Raw genomic sequence first — 23,889 nt, forward strand, 5'->3', positions numbered from 1 at the left:
CATACCAGGACAGACTTGCATTGTGGTTTTTGACTTGGTGTTAGCACCAGACCAAGGTGTGTGCAGTGCTGGCCRCTTAATTAATTTTCTCTCTCTTCCATTCTCTCTCCATCTCTCTGTGACAGAGTCTGTCTCCACTGATAATACATCTGACCAAATATTACTAAGTAAATGCATAATTTAAARTGGGCTCACATTTAAAAATGAGGATTTTATTATAGTGAACCTACAGTGATGCAGTGTTCAAACCAGTGTAATAACAAATATGACCATGATTATTTTCAATAATATTCTCTGCAGAAAAAAATTCCTTGTCTAAAAAAAAACCCTGTGCACAGGACTTTCTTCAAAAAAAAAAAAAACAGAACAGGTTGAGGGTTTTTTTAGTTCTTTAGGAAAATGCATTATTGACCCTAACATCTGCCCTYTGTTGTTAGTAAGAAGATATTAAGAAGTATCTAGAAAGTATCATTTTTCAAGGAAATAAATTAGCAAAGGCTATTCAGCACATACAGGGAAATAATCAGTTATGTAAGGAGCGGAGTAATCCTGAATAATCACTTAAAGAAGTTTCCTGTTTACCAGACTAACCTAAAGCAAGAAGAACTATTTTTAATAAAAATTTAACAGATCGGGGAATTGGTTTAAATTTTTAATTAAAATCTGGACAGAAACTACTAAGTATTCTGAATCTTAATTCAGCAAGCCACTTGCTTGTTTTTGTAGATGTTATTGCCACATGACACATTTTGTGATTAATTATTAATAATTTCCACTTTGTCTTCCACAATTCATCTCATYTACCAATACAGTTGATAGTCTAATTTGAAATAATAATCTCATTAGGCCTAGTATGGCTGGCTTTGGTTTTTAATACGGAATGTTCCGTGTGTATTTAGCTGAAGATAAGTTTACTGGAAGTTTACCATGCAAATTATGTATATTCATAACAGCAGCTAACTTCTGCCTTTGGAGGGTGCTTACTTGGGTTTGTGTGTTTTGTGGTACACAGAATGAAGTCAACTCTGCCACCCAGGGTCCAGAATATATTGCACAGACGTATGAAAAAAATCATAAAGAAAAGGATAAAGTTGTGCACGTACTACCCTGGATTAGTGTGCTCTGGGCCCAGAACAGCTCAGTTGTGCTTGAGGATAAATGCAAAGTCAGGCTGCAGGCATGTGCACAATCACTTACTGTATGTTAACTGACTTTCTGTACATTCACACCAGAGCTCAGCTCATAGTAACTCGTTTGTGCTCAGATACCTTAAAACCATCRTCCAAGCCAGTGAAAACATTACAGTTCTTCAGAGACAAAATACCAGCTGTGTAACTCGCTGGCTTGCAGCAAATCTCACAGTCTCACAGTTGGGCAAGCCCAAATGCTYCCCTCACTGCACGTGTGCTCCTCTGCTATCTGCAGCAGCTACARGCGAGAGCTACCAGTCTGGGAGATGCCTGGGGGAAATCTTACAGCCTGTTCAAAAAAGAAGATGAGATTTAATCCTAAATAGTTGAAATAAATTTGTTTATTTCATTCAGATTTAATGAGTTTTTTTCCTTTTAACTTCTGGAAGAGTGGAGATTTTTGCATGTTGTACATGCTTTTCATGGGTTTTTTATTTCATTATTGTAAAATTGATTTTGTAATACAAATATGACTATTGTTTCTCTTCAGAATGTGTACAACTATTAAAATTACTTGAGTATGTCATTTGCAGAATTTGGAAGAAAGTATTTAAAACCCTCAAGCTAATGGTCTGCTGGCATGATCAGTGTTGTCACTTGCTGTGATGTTGTTGTTTTTGCTGTACCAGAACACTTTTTGAAAGCCTAGGTATTTCAACCTGCCTTATTTCTGTATCTTCTAAACTACTTAATGTATCCAGCTTTTAACTGSTACCAAAATGATTCTACATGTGTGAAAGGCTAAATCCAGGGTAATTATTTTATAGGAGCAATGAAATTATTGTCTGCAACTCAGTAGTGGAAATCAGTCATAGATATTACAGTGAAATCCAGTCTTATCAAGAAGCAAGAGAGAGAAGGAGGGCTTAGGCAGTCTGTTTTTGTTTAATTATTCACARTGAGGTATTTAACACTTACCACAGTGTCTAGGTCACAGTTAAGTCACCAGGAGTTTGTTGAAAGACAAGACTGTAACAGCAGACCATCTTATTCTGCAGTCAGGTTTACAGGAGTCAATTTTATGTATGTTTTCTGAAGGCTAAAGCCAGCACCTGATTTTATTTTCTTAGAATTTTATAGAGAAAGCCTTCTAAAAAAATTATGTATTATAACACRATGTAAAATACCTTAAGCAGATTAATAATCAATAAAATAGCCTGGTTTGGGGTATTTTTTGTTTGTCTTTTTTTTTTTTGTAAAAGATCTTATTTATTTGATACAAAAAGTTATGGTTAATTCTTAAAACAGTGGTGGTATTACATCAAACAAGAAATTTTAAAAGTTAATGCACTTGAGTTTGATATTTTTATTCTAAAATTATTATTATAAAAAGCCTCTGCCATGTGCAAAACAAGACAAAGGCTACTGATGCAAGGCTTTGGTGCCCTTTAGTCCAGTACTAGCACCCAACTCTATTGAAATAAATTCTGAAGAAAACGATACAAAATTTTAAAAAAAATTAAAATAAGCATTATAAAAAGGGAGGGAAGTTATTTTGGCAGTTCTTCAATGATGATTCGGGAGACTGAATTCCATCCAGTAGAAGCATCTCCCCGTGGATAATCTGAGCAAGTCCCAACCCAGATGGCAATATCCACCAAGCCAGCATTGATCCCTTCGCACAGACCTTCCACTGGGTAAAGACAAACATCAGGTTACCTCAGCAGACACAATCCCTTTGTATTTCACTGCTGAAGGTGGACACAACCACTTAAGAACAGCAGTTCATTGCAAGCTTGTGCTATTTCATTAAATGTGAACAGTTTTTAGAATTTTAGAACAATTTCAGAGRTAAAAACTATTACRTAGAGATGTGGCAACATCAGTTACAATCATGCAGTGCCTCTGTCTATGCTGTGCTTGACACGCATTGCAATACCTAAAGCTGATCACAATCCACAGGATAATTTAACCTGCTGTTTAAATACCCATATTTGCAAACAGAGAGCTGGAATATGGCTTCACACCCTTCCAGCCACCTTTCTAGCAGTGAYGGCAGGGGCATGGGGGTGCAGCCATACCTGGCTTCCACAGCTAAGCCCTGTAAAMGTGATTGCCACCCTGTAAGTTTTTCCACTCCTAATTCACTGCTTCTGTATAAAGTTCCTGATGCCTCATTAGCACCACTAGTTGGAGGTAGGATAATGAAGGCTCTACCCTTATGCTGAAAAAACCCTATGATAGCTCTAGACATTAGATCTCCTGTAGTCATGCAGTACAAGGAGGAAAATGGAGAAACAGCACAGACTTTACATTCTCTTTTCCTAGTGTCACATCCTTTTATGTTGAATGACTTCRCTAATTTGCCACTTCTTAGCAAATGAATATTCCTAGATATTCCACTTTGGAAGTACTTTTGTGCCCCACCTGAAATCMGAGTAGAAATTGCAGGAGGAATAAGTCTCATTTTATGCACAGATAAAGTGCAAGTATCAGTACTTTAAGCCAGGATGACACTTGGCAGTAAGGCTGTTTCTCCATAGGCTAATACAGAACAGAATGTCTCTGTATTCCTRTTGTGGCAGAGATCAGTAGAACTGTCTGGATAGAAATGTGTTCTGTGTCTAAATCTCAGGATATAAGTACCATGAAAAATACCACAGCAAGAAGTAACAGTAAACAATTGTAATACTGTTAYTATCAGCTCTGAGGCAGCAGAGTAAGAGCAGCAAGTGTTGGTTGGTCACTCTTGTGCCTTTTTCTGTCCCCTGACTTGGTGAGGCAGAKGGCACTCTGTGCCTGTAGTAACTGCTACTGCCTCCACCTCCGCTCCCGTGCCCTCAGCATACACACCTGAAGAAGTTCGGTGTATATTGATAGTGGAATTCAGCTCTGGGCTTCCCTGGTCCAGGTATATGATGGCTTCGATGGGCAGAGGCCCGGCACACTCTGCCCCGTTGAAGGTGAAGTACCAGCGCTGGCAGCAGGCGCTCTTGCACTTGAGCCGGAGGGAACCGCTGAAGAGCACGCGGAGAGCGCTGTTGGAGCGCATCTTTGTAAAGGTACATTCCTGACAGGAGACAAAAATGCTCTGCTGCAAACCTCTGSGCTTGAACCTAGTTGTTTTCTGTACATTTATACTTAGGACATCTATCTAGGAATATATCTGTTTCTAAATGTTTTGGCTATTCTTTTTAGTCCTCTCTGGGAAAAAAAAAATAAAAATTAGAGCCTGGCAAATGCCTTATGCAAAGATGCAAATAAGAACAGCATTTCCTAGATGGTGAAGGAGAAATGGTTTATGGAAGTTCTTAACTTTATTAAGATAACACCTGTTTTTAAGTGGGTAGCCTAGTTATCTTCTGGGAGTTAYATAAAGGGGTATAAGCTCTCTGAAAGCTRCACTCAAGGCACGGAAGCACACAATCATAAGAATTCAAAGGGACCTCTGAAGATCATCCAGYCCAACCCCCAAGTCCTTGCATGGTAAGACAGTACAGTTTTGGTCTCTGCTACCAGAAATCCTGAACTTAACAACTAGCACAAGACATATGTCAAAGAAACCCTGATAAAAGCTCCACTAGTGGAAAATAAATATTTTCAGGTTTTTAAGTGTTTGTTACTCTTCGAACTGCTGGATATCACGGGGAAAAGTAAAGGGAAAAAAAAAAAAAAAAAGCTAGGGACAGTTCTGCAAGTATAAGGCAGTGAGGAAAGTCTGCTGAAAAAGTTGGTTCTCTCTCTTGCCACAGCATAGCAATTAAATGACTTTAACCACTCTGGGCTCTGCTTCACAGCTGGGCTTGAGCAGGGGTTCTTTCCAGGCTTGCACCAATGTGTTTGAAAGTTTTATACCCAGGGCTGCAGTGAAGCACAGATTGTTTGTGTCAGTCTGGGTGACATTGGCAATTCTACTCCTGAGCAATGCTGATCTTTTGCAGCAGCCTCCTGCAAATCAGTTTCAGTGAACAGCCACTTTGAAGCAAGAGTTGTAAAGACGGGTACAATTAACAGATTAAAGGTGTACATTCCTCTTTAGGATTGAAATGGTAAAAGTATTGCCCTGTTTGGGGCAAACTGGAGGTACCTTTTTGGTAGTGTGGCTTTCAGCCTTACAGTTCCAGATCTGGTCYTCTAAATGTACTCCTAAACCCTACACCAGCCACATAATTCTTCTGAAACCCTATTCCAGAAACAAAATGGGTACATAGCTGAAGCACAGCTGAGAGGAATCCAAAGTAGCTAAACCTTTGGGAAGTTCATGCTGAAAAAGGCCCCAGCAGGAATTCTGTGTGTTTGGTGCTGCCCAGCTCACRGAGGCAGACCCGGAGCCCGCTGTGGTTGGTGCCATGTGTCCGGGCAGAGCCACTCACCGCGATCTTGCCGAGGTCGATGCCGTAATTCAGCGCACTCCACGAGCACTGCTTGAAGTTGGGCGTCCAGGACTCCTCGATGCTCTCACGCATGCACTCGCCCTTCTCCCCTTTCAGCCCATCCCGRCCCGGGATCCCAGGCGTCCCAGGGATCCCGTTGGCTCCTGGGTTTCCATCRCGTCCAGGAACGCCACTGGGGCCTTGTAAGCACATGCCATTGTACTGAAACACAGAGCACATCTTGCTGCTTCAGTCCCTCGACTCTGAGGGCAGGCAAGTCAAACACAAATGAATAACAACAAAACACAAAACCCCTGCTGTGCCACAAGTCACTGGGCTATTTCTGCTTCACTGAGAAAGTGGTTCCACAGAAGGAAAAAAAAAAAGGAAGGATAAGTTTTCAAAGATAAGCAGAATATGTTGTAAAATAAGATGCCATTTTTTATGAAAAGATACACAAATCCTAGAATTAAAAATGTACCTAGTCCAAGAATTAAAACCTTTTGGAAAACCTCAGAAGAGCCAAAACATTTCAATACAGAAATAAAAAAAGAAGTCACATGCAAATAGTTACTCTCTCCTAGCCCACCAGCCCACCATTACTTGTATAACTGTCTCTGCAACTAAGTTTTCATTATTATTTTTCCTTTTTTTCTTTTTTTCCTGAAAGTAAAGAAAATTTTCCGCTTCACAGAGGGCAAACATTAACCCCACCACTTTTCTTCTGTCGCTGCTCCTCTAGGACAGAACGATATTGTGATAATCACGTCCCACAAGTCAGACTCCACAACGCACACAAATGGATGTGGGAAGCTGCACCCTGAAATAATGCTGAACTCAGGAACCCTGTTTGTAGCAGTGAGAAGGTACACATGGGAGGATGGCACACTAACATCCTTTCTAGCATCACAATATTAGGAAAGGTCAAATGTTGCCCTCTCAAATTCCATGTTAACACACAATATTAACATTCCAATGTTAACATTGCCTTCATACTTTATGAGAGCTGGGATCGCCCACCTTGGAGAGTAGGTTTGTGAAGCCCAGAGCTCCTTCCCCCAGCACCCTGAGTGCTGGGATGCAAGAGGGGCACGGGTATCAGCAGGCACAGAAATGCTGAGCAGGAATCTGCAGGGGGTGGCCATGGCTTCTATTTCATATGCTCTTTCCCATCTGATGACTGACTGCTTCCTCCAAACTTCATCCCAAATCCTCATAGATAACTATATTCTGCTCTTCCATTTTCTCAYACTTACTCATCTTCATCTATTTTAAACCACCTAATCCCCACCTGTTTAAAAAAAAACTAACAGTGCTGAAACTATTCCCCCTCATGGTAGTGTGACTTTCAGCCTTACAGCCTTTCAGCCAGCCATGTCCATCTGCACTGCAGAAGCTGTGAACTACAGCYCCTGCCCTCTCTCCTTTGTCGGACTGGTGAATTTTCTTCACTGGGGCTGTGCCTTTGATTCACAGACTCCAGTGCAAAAACCAGCACAGCCATCACAGGCTTAGTTGGAGCCACTCCAAAACTAAGATCAGTGACTATATGGAGAGGTCTAGCAAGCAGTAAGAGGAGGGTTCGACTGATGGTTGCTCGTTTTCCCTTACTACCTTCACCAAAGAAAACACTGCTGGMTAAAGGCAGTGGAAATAGTGGAATATTTTAATGAAGAAAATCACATTTTAGAAAAGTTAGCTGAAGAGAGGGCTGGTTGACAAAGCACAGACCAACCCAGGAGAACAGTGCAAGGACATTTCTATTTCACACAGCACCAGGTATCTGGTTTTGCTGTTGCTTTCCCACTGGACTCTCTTTGTAAGAGTGACTGGTTCTGGCTTTTGCATGTGGTTACTCACCACAGAAATCCTGTATGTGGAAATAGGCAAGAGCTGGGGGCAGGCCAAAGCTCTGGCCTATTGCCCCCCATCTCCAGAGACACCATGAGGAGCTGGCCTGACTTCACAGAGGATCTGTCACAAACAGGGACAGCACCTCAGCCATGGCACAATGGCTCCCAAAAAATAAATGGGAGCACAAGAATTACCACGGCTTTGGGCTCCACTCCAACTAAAATTGTCTGTCCTGCCAAATCAAGTCTTTCATGCTTTCTTAAGCTGGAAATGCATAAAACACATTTTAAAGGTCCACTGAAGGCAGGATCCCTCCTCACTGAAGGCAAGGATCCTGCCTTCACTCTCTCCTGGCAGAGCTTTTGCTGCAGCAGCCTGTGCAGCTGGGCTGTGCCACTGATTTACCTGCTCTTTGCTGCTCACTCTGTTGCACCCAAAAAGCACCAAGCAACTCCAAAGAACTGAGGGACCCCAAAACATTGCTCAAACAGAAAATGTAGGCTCATTCATGTGTACAAACTGCTTATTCTCATTGCRATTCAGTTTTCACAGYAAAAGTGAAAAGGCAATGAACTAGWGTGAAAGGGAAGGAGCTTTGCTRTCAGTGGTGCTTCCAGCGTGTCACTTTAGGGGATCTCTCTGGAGATCGTGGAAGAAATGGCCATACCACTGATTTTCTATAGGAGGTGAACAGCAGCCCAGCAGCTCACAGAAATACTTTCACATCTGCTTTCTACATTCCAAGGACTGGAAAATTTCCCTCCTGTCATCTATCCCTGAGATGGGATAGTCCCAACGCATTCTAGCAGCAATGCAATTGCAAACAGTGGTGTGCAGTGTCTGCTGCCAAAGGGAATAATGCATCCGTGTGAGTCCAAGGAAAGGTGGCTGCAGTAAACATGCAGACAGTTTTCAGAGTATCTGCTGAAGAGCAGACTTTTTTTTTTTTTTTATCTTGGGTACTTCTCTCATTACTATTTATGCACTAGCCTTTTAGGAGCTAAACAGCAGTTACTGCTTATGTTGGAATGAAATAAACAGTATTTACTACTTATGTGGGAAGGGCTCTAAGATTTCGGCGTTGTCCCTGCAGTCGGCTGAGCTCAGGCTCCAGCCCACGGCGCTGCCTCGGCTCCCGCTGCCATCGGGCACGGCGGGGAGTGGGGGCTCCAGCAGCACCCCCCGACCTGCCCGATGGGGAAAACACAAAAACACGCACCGGCATCCGAAACCCTGCGGTTTGTGTCAAAGCCGTCCAGCCCCTTCTCGGCATTTTCCTGATTCAGCACAACAAGGGCATAATTAACTGAACCGAGAGAGATGCCCAGCGGCGCGGGAYCGGCGCTGCCCTTTCTGGAGCGGCCGAGAGGTTTTTCGAAAGCCTCTGATTTATCGCTTTCTTCACATCTTTGCAACAAAAAAGCGTCCGCGCCACTCTTCCAGCCGTTCCCGCCCGCACGGCGCCCCCCAACCCCCTGCCCGTCCCTGTCCCGGTCCCCGGCCCCGCTCCCGGCCCCTCCGCTCTCACCACGTCCACCACCTCCCGCTGCCGGAGCGCCTTCTGCTTGCCCTTGGGGCTGTCGGAGCCGCCGTGCGGCGGGGCCGCCGCCAGCAGCAGCGCCAGCAGCAGCAGCAGCGGGGCGGCGGCGGCCGGGGCACCGGGCACGGTGCGGGGCACGGTGCGGGGCATGGTGCGGGGCCGGGGCAGGCTGCAGGCTGCAGGAGGAGCCCGGGTCCGCCGCTCTGGGCGGCAGCGCGGGGATAAATGAGCCTTTCAGAGCGCGCAGCCCCAGCTCCCTCCCCGGGGAGGCCGGGAATTTCCATCCTGTAACCGAGCGAGACGGCCCGGCAGGGCCATCCCCCCGCAGCCATTGGCACGGGGCCGGGGGCTCCCGCCCCTCGGGCCGGCCCCGCCGAGCTCTCCCCGGGCCCTGCGGAGCCCCCGGGCGGTGGCACCGCTGCGGGGCCCCTCCCGGCTTTCCCGGAGCCCCGGGCAAGTTCAAGCTCCCTTCCACGTCTTCAGGTGTTCGCTCGGCAGTCGGGAACTCCTTTCCGATGAAGGAGCTGTCTCGGCAAGGAGCCSCGTTAAYGCCGCAGCGGGATCCTGATGCACCRTGAGGGCAAACTGTGATATCAGCTGAGCATCAATGACTGATTTCATTTTAACAAAAGCAAGGTAAGGGCACAGAATCCCTCTGAACAACAGGAGATTTTGGACTTTTTTTAAACATCTGGCATTGCCAGACTGAACATTGTCAAGTCATTAACGGCAGGAAAGTTCTCGGCTACCCACTGTAAACCATCTTATTTTGCTTTCGTTTAAACTCATACTTTACTTTTCATCTTTCTGATGAAATGACAGCACTATAAAATAAAGGATGTGATATGTCCTCAAGAATTCAAAATAGAAACAACAACTGTTTGAGAGGTAGCTTCTCTATACAGCAAACATCGTGGGATTTGTAGAGGTAGAGTTTCCAGAAGGGGGAGATAAGCTTCTACACATTTTTTTTTTTCTGAAGTATTTAACAAAACCACACATTGCTCCTGCAGGAAAGAATGCTAGAAGAAGTTGAGTCATTCATATAGGCTGCACAGAACCGCATTTTTGTGTAGACTGAACCCCTTCATGTGGCTCTGCACTTAAAGCCACTTCTGCCTTTCTCCTCTTTCCATGTCTGTACTCRGGGAACAATAGCAGTGAAGTGAGATTTACAGCACAAGTCAGTCATGCTGCTGTCATCAACCCCATCACACGCTGTCCTGAGAACTGGGACTGGCGCCAGCCACATTGCTGAGGTGAGAGCTCCTACCTTGTGAAGAAGGGCAGTGCTACGCCCTGCCAACTTCAAAAAACAGCTGGTAAGTCATAATGATTCCCGAAACAAGTTGGGAAAATTTATGGAATTATGTAAATCCTTAATGGTAACAATTGCTTTGGTGACGGCCTCAGTCAGCATCCACAAACACACACAGGCAGAGGTTCCATTGAGCAATTTTGCAGTGCTGTCAGYAAACTCTGCTGCCTCTGGCCCAGGCTGGTGGCAGTACTGTGAAAGTGGAAATGCTGGATTTCTGTGTCACCTGCATGTTCACACAAGCATCCTCACCAAGGGCTGGGGATGCCCAGCATCAACACAGGCTGTTGCTAAGGTGTGTCCCTTCACAGGGTGCCAAACTCCTGCTTTACAGAAYTAATTTCCTCAGGCAAGCTGCAACAGCTGAAGCACAGAGTGCAGCAGCGCTGCACACCTTCCCAAGACAACCACTAGAGAAAAAAATTCGCACAGACATCCACAATTATTTCCCCAGCTGGGTTTGCTCACCATTAATTTGAGTGTGGGTTAGAAGCTTAGAAATTCCAGATGGCTTTGCGAGAGGAAGCCAACTGAGGAGTGCTGTAAGAGAAGGTCTAAGCAAACAATGGTGGGACATCTGCTTTGAGCCGTGGTGAGTGCAGCTCCTCACACTCATTTGACTTGCAGTGTGCATTTCCATCTGGAGAACAGAAATGTCAACATCCTCCTTAGCCTGCTTCAGTCCAGGCAAGCCTTGCCATCTGTTAGGCTTATGCTCTGTGGCTTCTGATACATTTAAATGCTTCTGAGGGYACCAACCACTGCTGAATGCTGGTGAGATACTCAAATTGAATCAGAACTACTCATCTGCTTTGCCTAAACTATTTTGCAGCTAAACAGAGCTGTGGTGGTAAACTTGCCTGAGTGTCCTCAGACCACAATCCATATTACATCAGCTAGGGATTCCTTCATTTTATCCATCCTGCCATATTAYATAGACTGTGTCTTTTGCATGTAGCCACACAAGTATATCAGCAAAGATTATGAGTTGCTACATCCACCACTTAAATGTCACTAAAATCTCCCAGATGGTCAGTCGGCTCCTGCACAGCCTAGGCAGCTTCACACAAGGCCACCATGGCACAGTCACGGCCTCACACATGAGGCTGATGCTGTAAGTGCAGTCTCTGCTGCAGCTTGAGATACTGCTCCCCCTCACACAGCCTCTCAGCATCCCAAAAATCCAGACACACAAGTCTGGAGAGGAGGATGTTCCCATAAGCACATATGTTTCCATTCACCTCAGCTATAACAAATTTAAATTCAAGGGACTGCCCATGGGTTCACTGGGTCTCTCTGCCTTTCCTGTGCAATGTATTCCAGTTTATGAACAGTTTGTTAGCACACTGATTTAAATTCAACCAGAAAATAATTGTTATTCAATTTAATTGTTATTCAGCCCTTAGTCTTCACACCATGAAATAACTGCAGGGAACCAGAAACAACACACTTAGGTGCCTAAATGTTACAGAAAGTTCAAGGCTGAACATCCTGAGACAAAAGAGGCCCGGTAAGGTAAGTGCCAAGACCTGAACTTTTTGTCTGCCTTTATCTCTTATTCCTTTATACATTTCCCTGTTCTGGGRATGTCTGGGGATTTGGACTTTGGCTGGCAGCCTGGTTTCTGCATCGCTCAGGGGAGCACATTATATCCCAGGGTAACAGCAGAGCACTCCAGCTTAACACTGCAATGCTCAGCATCACAACACTCACAATCCTTGCCAATCTGTCAGTGGCACTTTTGATTGTTGAACTCATCATTTCGATCCTGCTCACTTTATTACTCATATTTCAGGTTGAGTTGTAAGTTGGTGTAAAAGGCTGAGATCAGGGAAAACTGCTGAATTTTTCAAATGGCTCTTTGCAGGCTGCCTGTCTGATCAAGGAGACAAAGAGCTGTCTGTACTGCTGTAGAAGAAAACCAAAGTAAGGGCTCCCTGGTAATTTATTACAGATTTAAGAAATGGATTCCAACTTCTTCCATAAAAAAAAGCCTTTGGGACTGCATAAAAATCAATGGGATTGKGGTCTTACTCCCTTTTAAAACCTATTAATTTAAATATATGATTCATATAGCATGCCTAATATTAAAAAAAAAAAAAAAAATCTAAACCATCTCTCCCTCTATTTTACTGCTTTACTGGCACAGATATATCTATTTAAAAAAATCTTCCAGTAGCATCTACATAAAATGATAAGCATTGTAGCCACAGCAGTGTTTTGCAGGTACACATCCTAATATTTGAATCTTACAAACTAATTTGGAGCATGTGCTCACCCTTCAGAGGCTTGTCTGCAAAAGAGGATTCCTGTGTTCATGTACAGAAGAGCATTTTTTGAGTGTGAGAAAAAGAAGTGCTGGAGTTAAGTATTAATTCTTTTTTTCTAAATAAGCACATGGCAGTTCAGAATGTTACTATAGGAAATGTATTTTTTCACAATAGATGACATGAGAGAATGAGCACTTTTTATTACTCATATTCATTATGTTTYCTATGGAGATAAATCTTTGTCTCCAACAAGTCAAAACCAGGACATAGGTCAGATACCAGGGAAAACTTATGGGAACAGCTCCTTCCATTGCCTGCAATGGTTCCAGGCAGATCTGTTTTTTTCTGACCATGCCATCAGTTGATTTATAGTTCCATTTCCCTATAGCTGTGCTTTTACAATAATAATGGAAGCACTGAATATCTTAAACTAAACACTGTTCACAAACAGAGAGAGATAAAYTTTAATAAAATTTTTGGGAGAATAATAAAATATTTGGGAGAACTGCCTGCTTCACTGWTAAAGGATAACTCAGGACACCCAGATATTTCCACAGTGTAAACTTTATGATGAAAAGCCCATACTGTTTCCATTGATTGCTGGCTGCAAATTTCAGATCCTGAAGGGGTTTGGTCTGTGCCTCTGCAAGTCTGCTCCCAAGAGCAGCTGCAATCCTGGCTGCAGTCATGGAAATATTTGGGTCTGCAGGGGAATCTGGAGCACATCTGGTTGAAGCAGATCCACTTAGATTGGGTTGTTCAAGGACTTCTGTGCACGACAGAATGGGATGGGAAAATTCAGTCCAGTTTTAAGTTAAATTCACAGGGTCTCCAGTGAATCATGATGTGCAAGGGGAGAGCTGAGTCTCAAGAAGAACATTTGCTCATTAGAGTGGCTGTGAATTAGTCAATGGTAGAAAAATGACTTGGCTACCTCATGAAAGCTCAATGAATAGAAAGGCTTTATGCAGAACTGAAAAGCTAACTTTCCTTAAATCCTTGCTAATACATGGTTATTAGGATATGAAATACAGTGCTCCATTCAGACTGRAAGGCTTCTTCTAATGAAGGGAACAATCTGTGTTTTTTCTACACCATTCATCAAATGCACTGCCACAGCTTTGTCCTCCCAGTTTTGGAAGGTACTACCTCGAATTAGTGATAATCCCAAAATTAAAGGAATAGACTTTGAAATGTTTTATTTTATTTGTGTCCAATAATCCTTTTGAAAARGAGTTCCTCAGGATGAGCAAGCTATGAGCAGGGCTGAGGCGGGGCTCTGTAGCCCTCCAAGGTGKTTTACAGAAACCAGACATCTATAGCCACCATAATGAGCACACACAAAATGCACAGAAGCTTGTGGATGCAAGAAGATTGGTCAAAGAAACAAATTAAAATCAGCCCAAAACTCAGAAGAGAGACAAACAGAGCCAAAACAACAGTGCCAGATGGGAACACWTGATGGCTGCAGCTCTGCTTCCTGCAGTGGTGGAGCTTGAAGGCCGTGACATTGCTGTGACCTGAACCTCACACCCACACTCACCTGTGCCAYGGCTTGGGGCAAGCAGGGCTGTGGAGCTGCCAGGCAGCACCTACAGCRTCTGCTCACAGATGAGCCACTGTCACCAAAAGGGCATGGATGGACAGGAGCTGCCGGGTCAGCACAGTGAGGCTCAGCGCCAGTGTTCAGTGGGGTCATCCTTTAGCCCTGAGGACACTTCAGCAGGTGAACTTTGCATTAAAATTGTTTTATGTGCTAATGTAGGAATCTTACTTGACTTGCATTGACATCTGACTGGCACAATGGCACTGGAGAGAATCAAGCACCTGAATCCCTGGCTTATGTGGAGATGAAACGGTGTTTGGCCAGAACAGTAAAAGACCCATCAGGTTCCTGTGACAAAAAATRCCTTTTCAAGCCCTTCTTTAAGTTATACTTTTACAGCAGGTGCTCATCTAACTTTTTTTTTGTCAGGCATTGCTTTGTTAGTAGTGTGGTTTCCTTCTTCTATCCTTGTAACTTTGCTATAATTACAGGACCTCTTCACTGATTAAAAATCTTATAATTTCCCATTGCCAAGYAGATGAACTTTCAGGATGTGTGACTTAAAAATGCTGTTGACATTACACTAATTTAAAAGGCAAAGTCCTCAGTCTTTTTTTTTTCATTTTTTAAAAAAATATTTTTGTGTGTGTGTTTTCTTGGGTTTTTCTACTGGTTTGGTGACTTTCCATTTCTCGCCATTGGGAACCTCATCCCAACTACCAGCATCTTTTGGTGTCTTTCTYAGGATAATCTTGCCTACTAAAATTTTAAGAAAAACTTTAAGAAAAATAAATTTATCTCCATGGTGGAGCCCTGACTTCAGCCAGCCCAAAACATTTGCATCTCATCCCCTCACTGGCATATCACACCTGTCAGGGCCATGTCTCCACATTTTACAGAATAACATGTGTCTAGATTATTAATCCTTGTAGTGCATCCACTTCTTTATTTGGAAGTCTGGGTCACAGGCATGCCTATGGGAATCTGGAAGGAGAGCAAGTCCCAGGTAGGACTGTGTCCAGTGGGCAACATCAGTGACTTAAACCCAGTGCGAAGGAATGTGGTCAACTGCTCCAGGTTCCTCAAATCCTCCATCGTTGGTCGTTCAAGACTCACATGAACTCTCAGGTAACAGGAATGATACTACCAGAATTGAGCCTGGAGAGAATGCTTCCTAGATAACTTGAGCCTTCAATTAATAACTGTGATCCAGTTTCATGTGGTAAGGGAGAATATCAGGAAGATAAACTGGGACATATTCTCTTCGTAACCCTTCATACACAACCAATATGGAACATCCTTTTTCCTGTAATCACCCCACCCTCACCTCTCTGACAAACCTACTCAATGCAAATAAAATGTCTCTTTGCTGTTTGTCTTAACCTTCTAGCACAAAAATGAGTCCTAAAATACCTTTCCCCTTAAAATACGTGATGTTCTTTCATGACTATCCCGCTGTACCTGAGTGTGCTCTCTGCGAGGGAGGATCAGTGTCCCTCTGCATCACTTCTGCCCAGTACCAAGTGCTGGTTCAGCACTGCCCTCCCACAAAAAGTGCCTCCTTCCAAACAGCAAGAGCTATTCCCATCTCCAGTTCCTGTCYGTGCTAAGAAACCAGCTGTGACCCATTTAATGAAGGTAGATCATTGTTTGTTTAAAGATCTCATAGGCCATTACTTTAGACTAGTAAAACCTGAAATAAACCAAACTTCTATTTTACATTTTGTTTCAGTGAACCAAGTTGAAATGCGGGGAATAAACATCAACAAAGAGCTCAGATATAAATGTCATGGCATGTTTTTACTCTTTTAATTATACTTTTAATATCAAGTGCTTTTAGTAGGAAGCAAAACCCAGTTAATAAACAGAAGCGGGTTTCATAGATGTAAATCAGAAACAAATTCTGAGCTCCACTTCAAGGTATACAAAGCACAAAGCTCATGAACACGTGGTATAAGTTGCTTTAATTAAACTCTAGTCCATTAAAAAATATAAGCATGGTAACTGTAAAAGAGTGAAAGAATCAGTGCAAAAAAAAGGTAACATGCAGGAAATAACATTTATTCTCATGAGACTCTGAAGTGCCTGTGGTGCCGGCCATCTCAATTACCACAAATACCAGTAATGGTTAGTACTGGCAGGGAGCTTTACCAGCGAATGCAGGCAGAGAGCAGCCAGATGCCTTCAAAGACTGATCCAACAAGTGGCCAGTGTGAAGGGAAGGATGCAGCATTTCTCCTTTGATGTGCAGCCTTCTGAAACAGCACGTTGAGAGTGGGTGGYCAGACTTCACAGGATCCCTCATCCTCTTCAGCTACTGCATTTTTCAGTGTTTTGCAGAATGCTAAACTTACAAAAGAAGTTCAACTTTTCATATTWTTTTTTTTTCTATTTTGCTTCTGAATTTCAAGCAGATTTCACTGTTTAAACCAAATATATTCTCTTTCCTGTAAGGAAAAAGGAGATACAGTTCTYTGTAAATCAGTTGAACTGTTGTCAAAGAAAATAGTGATACTTCAGCTTTTTCGTGCTCCATTGTTAAATTGTTAAAAGGATTTAAAGAGGTCTTAAGTACTGCATGTATTTTTCTTYTTCTCTGGTAATAACACTTTTTAAATGTTACAAACATTTTTTTCTATTTTCAAACTTAGACAATTAATTTTTTCAAATATGTGCGTAGATTTATACTGTAGGTGAAGTCTACCCTGGTTTTCACAAAACACATTTAGCAAAATAGTAAAATACAGTACGGGACAGAATAAAATACATGTACCATAAAAGTACCGTATTTGTAATTTAAGGTCCTGTTTATTTCACAAATCAAATATGATTTTATATTTTAAATTTATCTTGCCCTTTAAAAGATTTTATATGCAACCTGGAAACTCAGTGCAATGCATAATTTGAAATTACTTATGACAGCTCCATTCAGAGAAAGAAGACTATATGACACACATAATTCCAGGTTTGGAGAAGTTGTCAGTCTCCTACAGACTAACTTCTTGCAAACAGTGGCACCAAACAAGACTAAAATGGCTCTGTCAATGTAAGTAGTTTGATTTACAGTACCTCTTCCAGAAGATTGCCATCCTTCTTTAAACAACTTCAGTTGATGGAGAAATAATTCTCACAGGTTCAGAAAAGCCCTTTTACATGAATGGTTTGAGTTTTAACTTCATTCAAGTAAWGAGAAAAGCAAATAAATAAATACCTTTTGTTAGAGAAGCTGTTTGTGAGATTCTCCACTGCCTCTCACCRTAACGCAGTCAGTCTTCCAGGCTCTGATTCAGCTCTGTGCCCCTTTTATTTCGGTTTCTTTGCCCTCATCACTTTTGTGAGCATTCAAACAGCACTTTCCACCTCTGCTCGGGTACTTCACTGTTAAAGCACCCAGAGAGGTCACAGCTCTTTGGCTGTAAGGATCACCCTGGGAATTCAGAATCTGTTTTTCCTGGTACAGCTGCCCTGGAACACACAAAGTGCTACAGTCTCAATCTACCACTGATGCATTTCACTGCCAGTCAATGTTTTGATTATGCTTCATATTTCACACTTCTTTGAAAGTTCATCTATTTYTAAGCCCACAGTATTGCTATGACTTTGAAATTACTTTGTATTTATCCCTTTTAGAGCAGTTGCCACAAAAGCAATTTTTGCAGAACTTCCTAAAAAGAGGGAATAACATTAAAAAATTAAAAGTCAATATTTTAAGAAGGTGGCAGCATGAGCAATGTGGAAATACATATTCTACATAATCTAAAAGAGGTCACTAGAAGTTGTGAAAGAAAAAATGCTGTAAATATTAGGGTGAAAGAGCTAGTTCAAGTTTCTTATTCTTTCATAAGTCTGTGCTCATGTGAACAATTCCCAGCATTGTTCTGTCTCACACAGGAGAATAAAAACATTGCAATACCTATTAATTCACACAGCCCTACTAAGAAATATTTGTGCTTTAGGTGCAAAAGTACTACTGTAGTAGTAGAGCAACAAATATGCCATGTCTAGTTACTAAGAAATATCCACTCAGAAGCTTTTAATATACAACAGTATATTTTATTACTAACAAATACAGTAATAACAAAATGACTGAACATGTGTAAAAAGATACCTGGTTACAAACAGAACTAGAAAAATCTATGGTATTTAGTGTGCCTTTTCACAGGAGGTTTTTCATATCTTTCTTACTGTCCTCTCAGCAACAAGAATTCTGTGTACTTTTAATGGAAACATTCCAAAAGAAAGAGCATATCCTATTGAAGGCAATAAATTACAAAAGCTAAAATACAGACACTGCAATATAAAGAAATTTAATTTTTAATGCATGATGGATAAAACAAATAACCTTGGTTTATCAGAACCACAGTTCCTGCTGTTCCAGCATTTACATGTCCTTTGTTTCATGCAATCTTCATTGTTCAATGCATCACTATGAACACTGTCCAAACTAAAACACAGTAAATTCTCTGTGTAATATCAAAATATTGAAAAATATTCTTAATAGTGATCAAATGCAAGATGCTGGACAGTCTTACAAAATTCACCAATATTTGGGTTTAGAAAACAGCAAGTTCTGTCTCCAAATTATCTCAAGTCATAAAACCCATTGGCTATTAAAAAATCTTGACTCAAATGAAGTCAGACAATAAAATTGTTATACATATCAGTAGTACCTGCCCTTGAGAACCACCTATCATAAGAAAGGCTATATGTATTAAGGCTTTTTTGGTTTARAGAAAATATATTGCTGTAGCATAATACAAAATTAGACTTGGTAGGAAAAGCATTAAGGCTGTCTTCTGAGTAAATAGATTGTTAAAGAAGCCTGCATATTAATAACTCAAGTTATTTGCAGCAGTTATCTGCAAGATATTTCTCTATAGCATTTAAAAAATGAAGTTACTCGCACAGGAACAGTGTGAGATGAGCTTTTGCTGCAGCTCAGGACAAAGTCCCAAAGCCTGTAGGTCAGACTRTGCCCACCAAGCCCAGGAGTGTGAGGTGTTTCCTTCGGCCTGGCCTCTGGAACACCATGCCAGGAGAGGCTCCAAGAGGCATTTTTCTGAGACACTGCTGCACCTCCTGCATCAYCCCTGTGCAGGACCCGTCTCACCCCAAATATCAGTGCATGTTATGGATAAAGGTACAACCTGATTTCTCAGAACTGAGTCACGTTGGCTGATCACCAGGGGAGTGTCGGCTTTGGCAACACTCTAATGGAAGCACATGAACTCTTCTAAGTTYATACAATACCTACAAAACAGTAGTTCTAAAGATTGACCTGATGCAGTCACTTATTTACAAAGTTCATTTTTATGTACAAAATAAATTTCTATAATTTCAGATTTCCTTTCATATTCAGTGTACAAGCTACCATAAACCAGTGCTATAACTGATACAGCATGATACATAATTTAGAGAGTATTTAGAAATTTGTGTATCCCTTATTGAAGTGATACTATTGTTTAAGAGACAGTAAAAAAGAGAAAGAATTAACATATTTTGAAAAATATTGAAGAGGCAGATGGAATTTTATACCTTTAGAAGTAACAGTGCTTTCTAAGCATTATTTTAATGCAATTCGTTACAAAGTATTCTTTACAYAAGGAACAATATTTGTCTCTCATATTTTTCTTACATTATTGCCATGTCCTATAGAACTTCAATTTCCATTAGTCCTGGAGAGGATTAAATACAGTACATTATTGCTAGCTGTCCCCACAACAAAACATACATTTTTTAAGTGCAATGCAGGATATGTGTGTTTTTTAATAAGGCACAGAATATCCATTACTTCCAATGTAACAAAGAATTCATGTCAGTTTTATAGAATGCAAATGTTCATACAAAATTTCAATCTTTCAAGGATTAGAACTGTTTCCTGAATCCAACTCTCTTCTGGTGTCTGACGCTGAGTAGACAAGTAGTGATACGGAAGGTGACTGTGAGACATCAGGTATTTGGGAACAGCTCCTTTGTAGTGAAGGAGATTCACTAAAACCATTTTTAGGAGTTATTCTGTAGGTAATGAAAAATAAAACACAGACAGTAAATTTTAGGCACAGTTTAATTTCCATTACACTGAGAAAAAAACTGAGTAGTGAAATAATAATATATTTTCAGCTGTATTCTTTTCTGCACTTATCCAAGCCTWCAAGTCACCATTGTTCTTTTTCAGACCCCCTGCCACCTCTCAAAGTGATTGCAGTGCAGTCACAGATTTCTTGAGGGCCAGTGTTYAACAAGTCAAGAATATCCTGCAAGCTGAAGCTCCAGCATACAATGCTTAAAAGGAAAAGAATCCCACAAAAATACAAAATAGCCCATATGCTAAAGATACACGGCCACAGTCTGCAAGTTCTCTTGACAGCTCCTGAGGGTCASCTGCATACTGAGAGTATCCTGATTYCTCAGAGAGAAGGAACAGAAAACTAAYAAAAATAGTGGTAATGTGTATAACAAAGAAAAGATTGAGYTCAGGAGCCTTACCTTCCTTCACCTACTCTCTTCATGCTCTCAGTCAAGCTACCCAYATGACATGTGCTATCAACTTTGTTTCTCCTTTCCACCTGATCCACGGTCAATTTAGAACCAGATAACATTTGATCTCCACTGTTTTCACYTTCCTCAACTCTTCTGGCTGATGCTCCTTCTGCATCTATCTCCTTCTCAGATGTCTCTGGAGARGTTTTAATTTCTGCCACAGTTTCCTGGCTTAAGTAATCATGATTAGTGATTGCTACTGCAGAAGTTCCATGATTTGTTGTGCCACCTGTACTGGTCCCCATTGACTTTGAAATTACTTTCAGTCTGTGTGAAGTTGACTTGTAGTGCTTCTTTTTATGCTTAACTTTGGAATTGTGCCTCAAGAAAAATTCACATGATTCTTGCAGCACTCTTCGACTCTCACTGATTGGACTGAAAGAAAATACAAGCACGTGACTGAACAAAGCAGACCATAGCTATAATATAATAAAGACTAGTACACAAAACCCTGAAAGAACAACAACCAGTGATGCAATCTGAGCTGGATGTTAATAAACACAGGAAAAAAAATTATATGTGAAAAGAGGAGAAAAAAATYTGACTATTATGGTTCCAAAGTAATTATGTCTGTGGAACAAACAAATAAAGCAGATCTCTTACTTCTGCAAGAAGGTTCAAAGACTATAGTGATTAATGATCTAAGATAGAAAAGAAGGATTAGCTCATAAACAGCTGTATTACCAAGTTAACTTCAGTTATAGTCAACCTCCTTCAAACGAAAAAAGTTAAGCATTATAAAAATTAATGCATTATTTTTAAATCCTTGTACCTAAAAGCAATTAACATCTGAAACACAAGAAAAAATTATAAAGGAAATGGAAAGGAAGCTATAAATTCACCATTGAGGAATGTAGGTGTAAAATAAAAAGAGCTTAAGAACAATTGCCTTGGAAAATCCAAAGAAATAAAATKATCTAAAACCACAGTATAATTTCTAAGTAACAGATAATCTAAAAAGAAATAATCAAGGCATAAAAAAGAATTGAAAAAAATGACAACTACAAGAAATKGAGATGAAATTTATAAACTGTTTTACTCCATCAATATAAATTTGCTAAAATTAGATAATAAAACTGAATTCTTCTGTTTCATTAACAAAAAAAAAGAACACTAGGCTAAGGCAATACAAGTGACAATAAGGAGGGTTCAATGACTATTAATCTTAAAATAAGATCACTCTGGCAGAGAAGAAAAGAGGATACTATTATTGCATGACAGCAAACATAGTACTAAGCACTGTGTCAAATGAAGTGGTCACAACACATGAAAAAAACTAAACTGATGGCTGAAATTATCTTTTTTCCTTCAACTGGAAATCAGAGATGTATTAGCCAAAGCTAAACACAGCAATATACCTTCTACTCTAACAAAAGAAATCAGCGGAGGAAAGTATTATGTTGTCAAAAAGTCACTGCATGTGTAAAACTTCCCCAGACTCCAATGGAATTCTGCTGATGACCAAAACAGCACTTAGAGCATGAAGATAATATTTGATTACCTGAGCTATATATAAAGTAATGTATCTGAAAGCCAAATTTAAGTATGCTCTTTAAAAAACAAGAGAAAAAAAAAATCTTACTCTCTTTTGCGGTTTCTGTTGAAGAAATTGGCCCATTCAGAACAGGTCTTCTTACTTCCCACCCAGAACACTGGAGATATGCCAACAATTAATGTTAGCAAGTATTTCATCAGAAACAAAAATATTTCTGGTCTTGCTAGTGCCTTTGCCTAGAAGATAACAAAGTTTAATAAACGCAAAGAAGAAAATATACTTGTTGATTTATTTTTTAAATGAAGAAAAAAAGTAAATTTCTCAAATGAGAGACTTTCTCCTTATGACTGTTCTTTGCTGAGACTTGTACTGCAGACAAACATTAGACATGTGCAGTCAAGTCGGATGTAGTTCAGCTGAAGATACACACAGAAGACATCAGTCAGAAGGAAAAAATTTCTTTTAAATTGAAGGGGAAGGTAATTTGGGGAGTAATAGTATTAGTAAACATCCTCCAGAGGTAAGTGTAAAAGATTTATCCCTCCAACTTAAAAGAAACAGCAAGTGGATCAGAGAATCACAGAATCCCTTCCTTGGGTTGGAAGGGACCTTAAAGATCATCGAATTCCATCCTCCCTGCCATGGGCAGGGAAACCTCYCACTAGAYCAGGTTGATCAAAGCCCCATCCAGCCTGGCCTTGAACACTTCCAGGGATGAGGCATCCATAATTTCTCTGGGAAACCTGTTCCAGTGACTCTCCACCTTCAAAGTAAAGAATTTCTTCCTAATATCTAATCTAAACTTACTCTCTTTTCAGTTCAAAGCCATTCCCTTTTCCTGTCACTACATGCCCCATGTAAAAACTCTCTCTTCCTCTTTCTTGTAGCTCCCTTCAGGTACTGGAAGGATTAGTTGGGAGCTAATCTGATTAGACAGCATCTTCAAGGAGCCGCAGGGAACTCACAGTAGCTTTTTGTTTATTGCAAAATTAATCCACCTATTCACAGAACTCTATCATAGGAGCTGAGACATTTAACTCAGTGAGAGATCATTATCTTCTGCTCTCATGATGCAAATTTAATTTATGCTACTTGGCTTATCTGCCAGACCCATCTATCAAAGTCACTATTTTTGTTAGCCAGGTAACATCAGCTACTTCAGTTTGTTTTTATTTGGTTTTCAACTGGCAAACATAAAMAGTTTACAAGCTATCTCAGGTAAGCCAAGGCCAAGCACATCACTTTAAGCTATTCCACAATTAGCACACACTGTCTATTATAGGGACAGATCCCATAGAGTAGATCTTTGTTAATATTTAATGTTGCTTATTCTTCCTTCCAATAAGGCTAATTAAAGGCTGAAAATATATGCTGTGTTATTATGTCAAGCTGTTTTACTTAAGCACTGCAAAACATGTTTACTGATTTTTTTTAAAGCATAAAAGTCTTGTTTTCAAACTTTTATATTCTGAACCATTTAGGTTTATGCAGAGCTCACAACAAAATCCACTGAAGTCAAAATACACTAGTTAAGAAATTGTACTGGATGCAAAAATAAATAACCAAGCTGTCTTTGAGCTGTGCTACTCTCAGCTTACACTGGCTTTAATCCAGGGGATAATAAATAATATTTAAGAATATATAGAGACTGATCCTTATCATTYCATAATGCCTGTGTTTATATTCCTCATTTTTATTGCAGCAAAAACATATATGGTAAGTGTAATGCAATGAGAGAAGACATGAGACACTTGCATTTCTCTTAGTGATGTTGTCTTCTTGTATATTTGCTCTTAAATGGAAAAAAACAAACCACAAACTAC

General features: G+C 40.8%; 2 protein-coding genes across 3 annotated transcripts in view; both read right to left on the reverse strand.

Annotated features, from left to right (window-relative positions):
- Positions 1 to 184: 184 nt before the first annotated feature.
- On the reverse strand, positions 185 to 9,105 carry CTHRC1 (collagen triple helix repeat containing 1). Its single transcript, XM_057372454.1, has 4 exons — positions 8,886 to 9,105; positions 5,504 to 5,725; positions 3,984 to 4,200; positions 185 to 2,823 (listed from the first exon to the last, which is right to left on the reverse strand). The coding sequence occupies exons 1-4, from the start codon at positions 9,045 to 9,047 to the stop codon at positions 2,681 to 2,683; spliced, it is 744 nt and encodes a 247-aa protein (XP_057228437.1). The 5' UTR covers positions 9,048 to 9,105; the 3' UTR covers positions 185 to 2,680.
- Positions 9,106 to 16,017: 6,912 nt separating this feature from the next.
- FZD6 (frizzled class receptor 6) overlaps positions 16,018 to 23,889 on the reverse strand; it is a 30,929-nt gene continuing 23,057 nt past the window's right edge. For both annotated transcript variants that reach the window (XM_057372457.1, XM_057372458.1), the window contains exons 5-7: positions 22,154 to 22,302; positions 20,518 to 20,946; positions 16,018 to 20,046 (exon numbers count right to left, since the gene is read on the reverse strand). In XM_057372457.1, the coding sequence (XP_057228440.1) occupies positions 19,890 to 20,046; positions 20,518 to 20,946; positions 22,154 to 22,302 (735 nt within the window). In that variant the 3' untranslated portion in view covers positions 16,018 to 19,889. The remainder of the gene's footprint in view (positions 20,047 to 20,517; positions 20,947 to 22,153; positions 22,303 to 23,889) is intronic.

This window comes from Malurus melanocephalus, unplaced genomic scaffold (assembly GCF_030028575.1).
Source record: "Malurus melanocephalus ecotype Western Australia unplaced genomic scaffold, MMel_1.1 scaffold_171, whole genome shotgun sequence".
Taxonomy (NCBI): Eukaryota; Metazoa; Chordata; class Aves; order Passeriformes; family Maluridae; genus Malurus; species Malurus melanocephalus.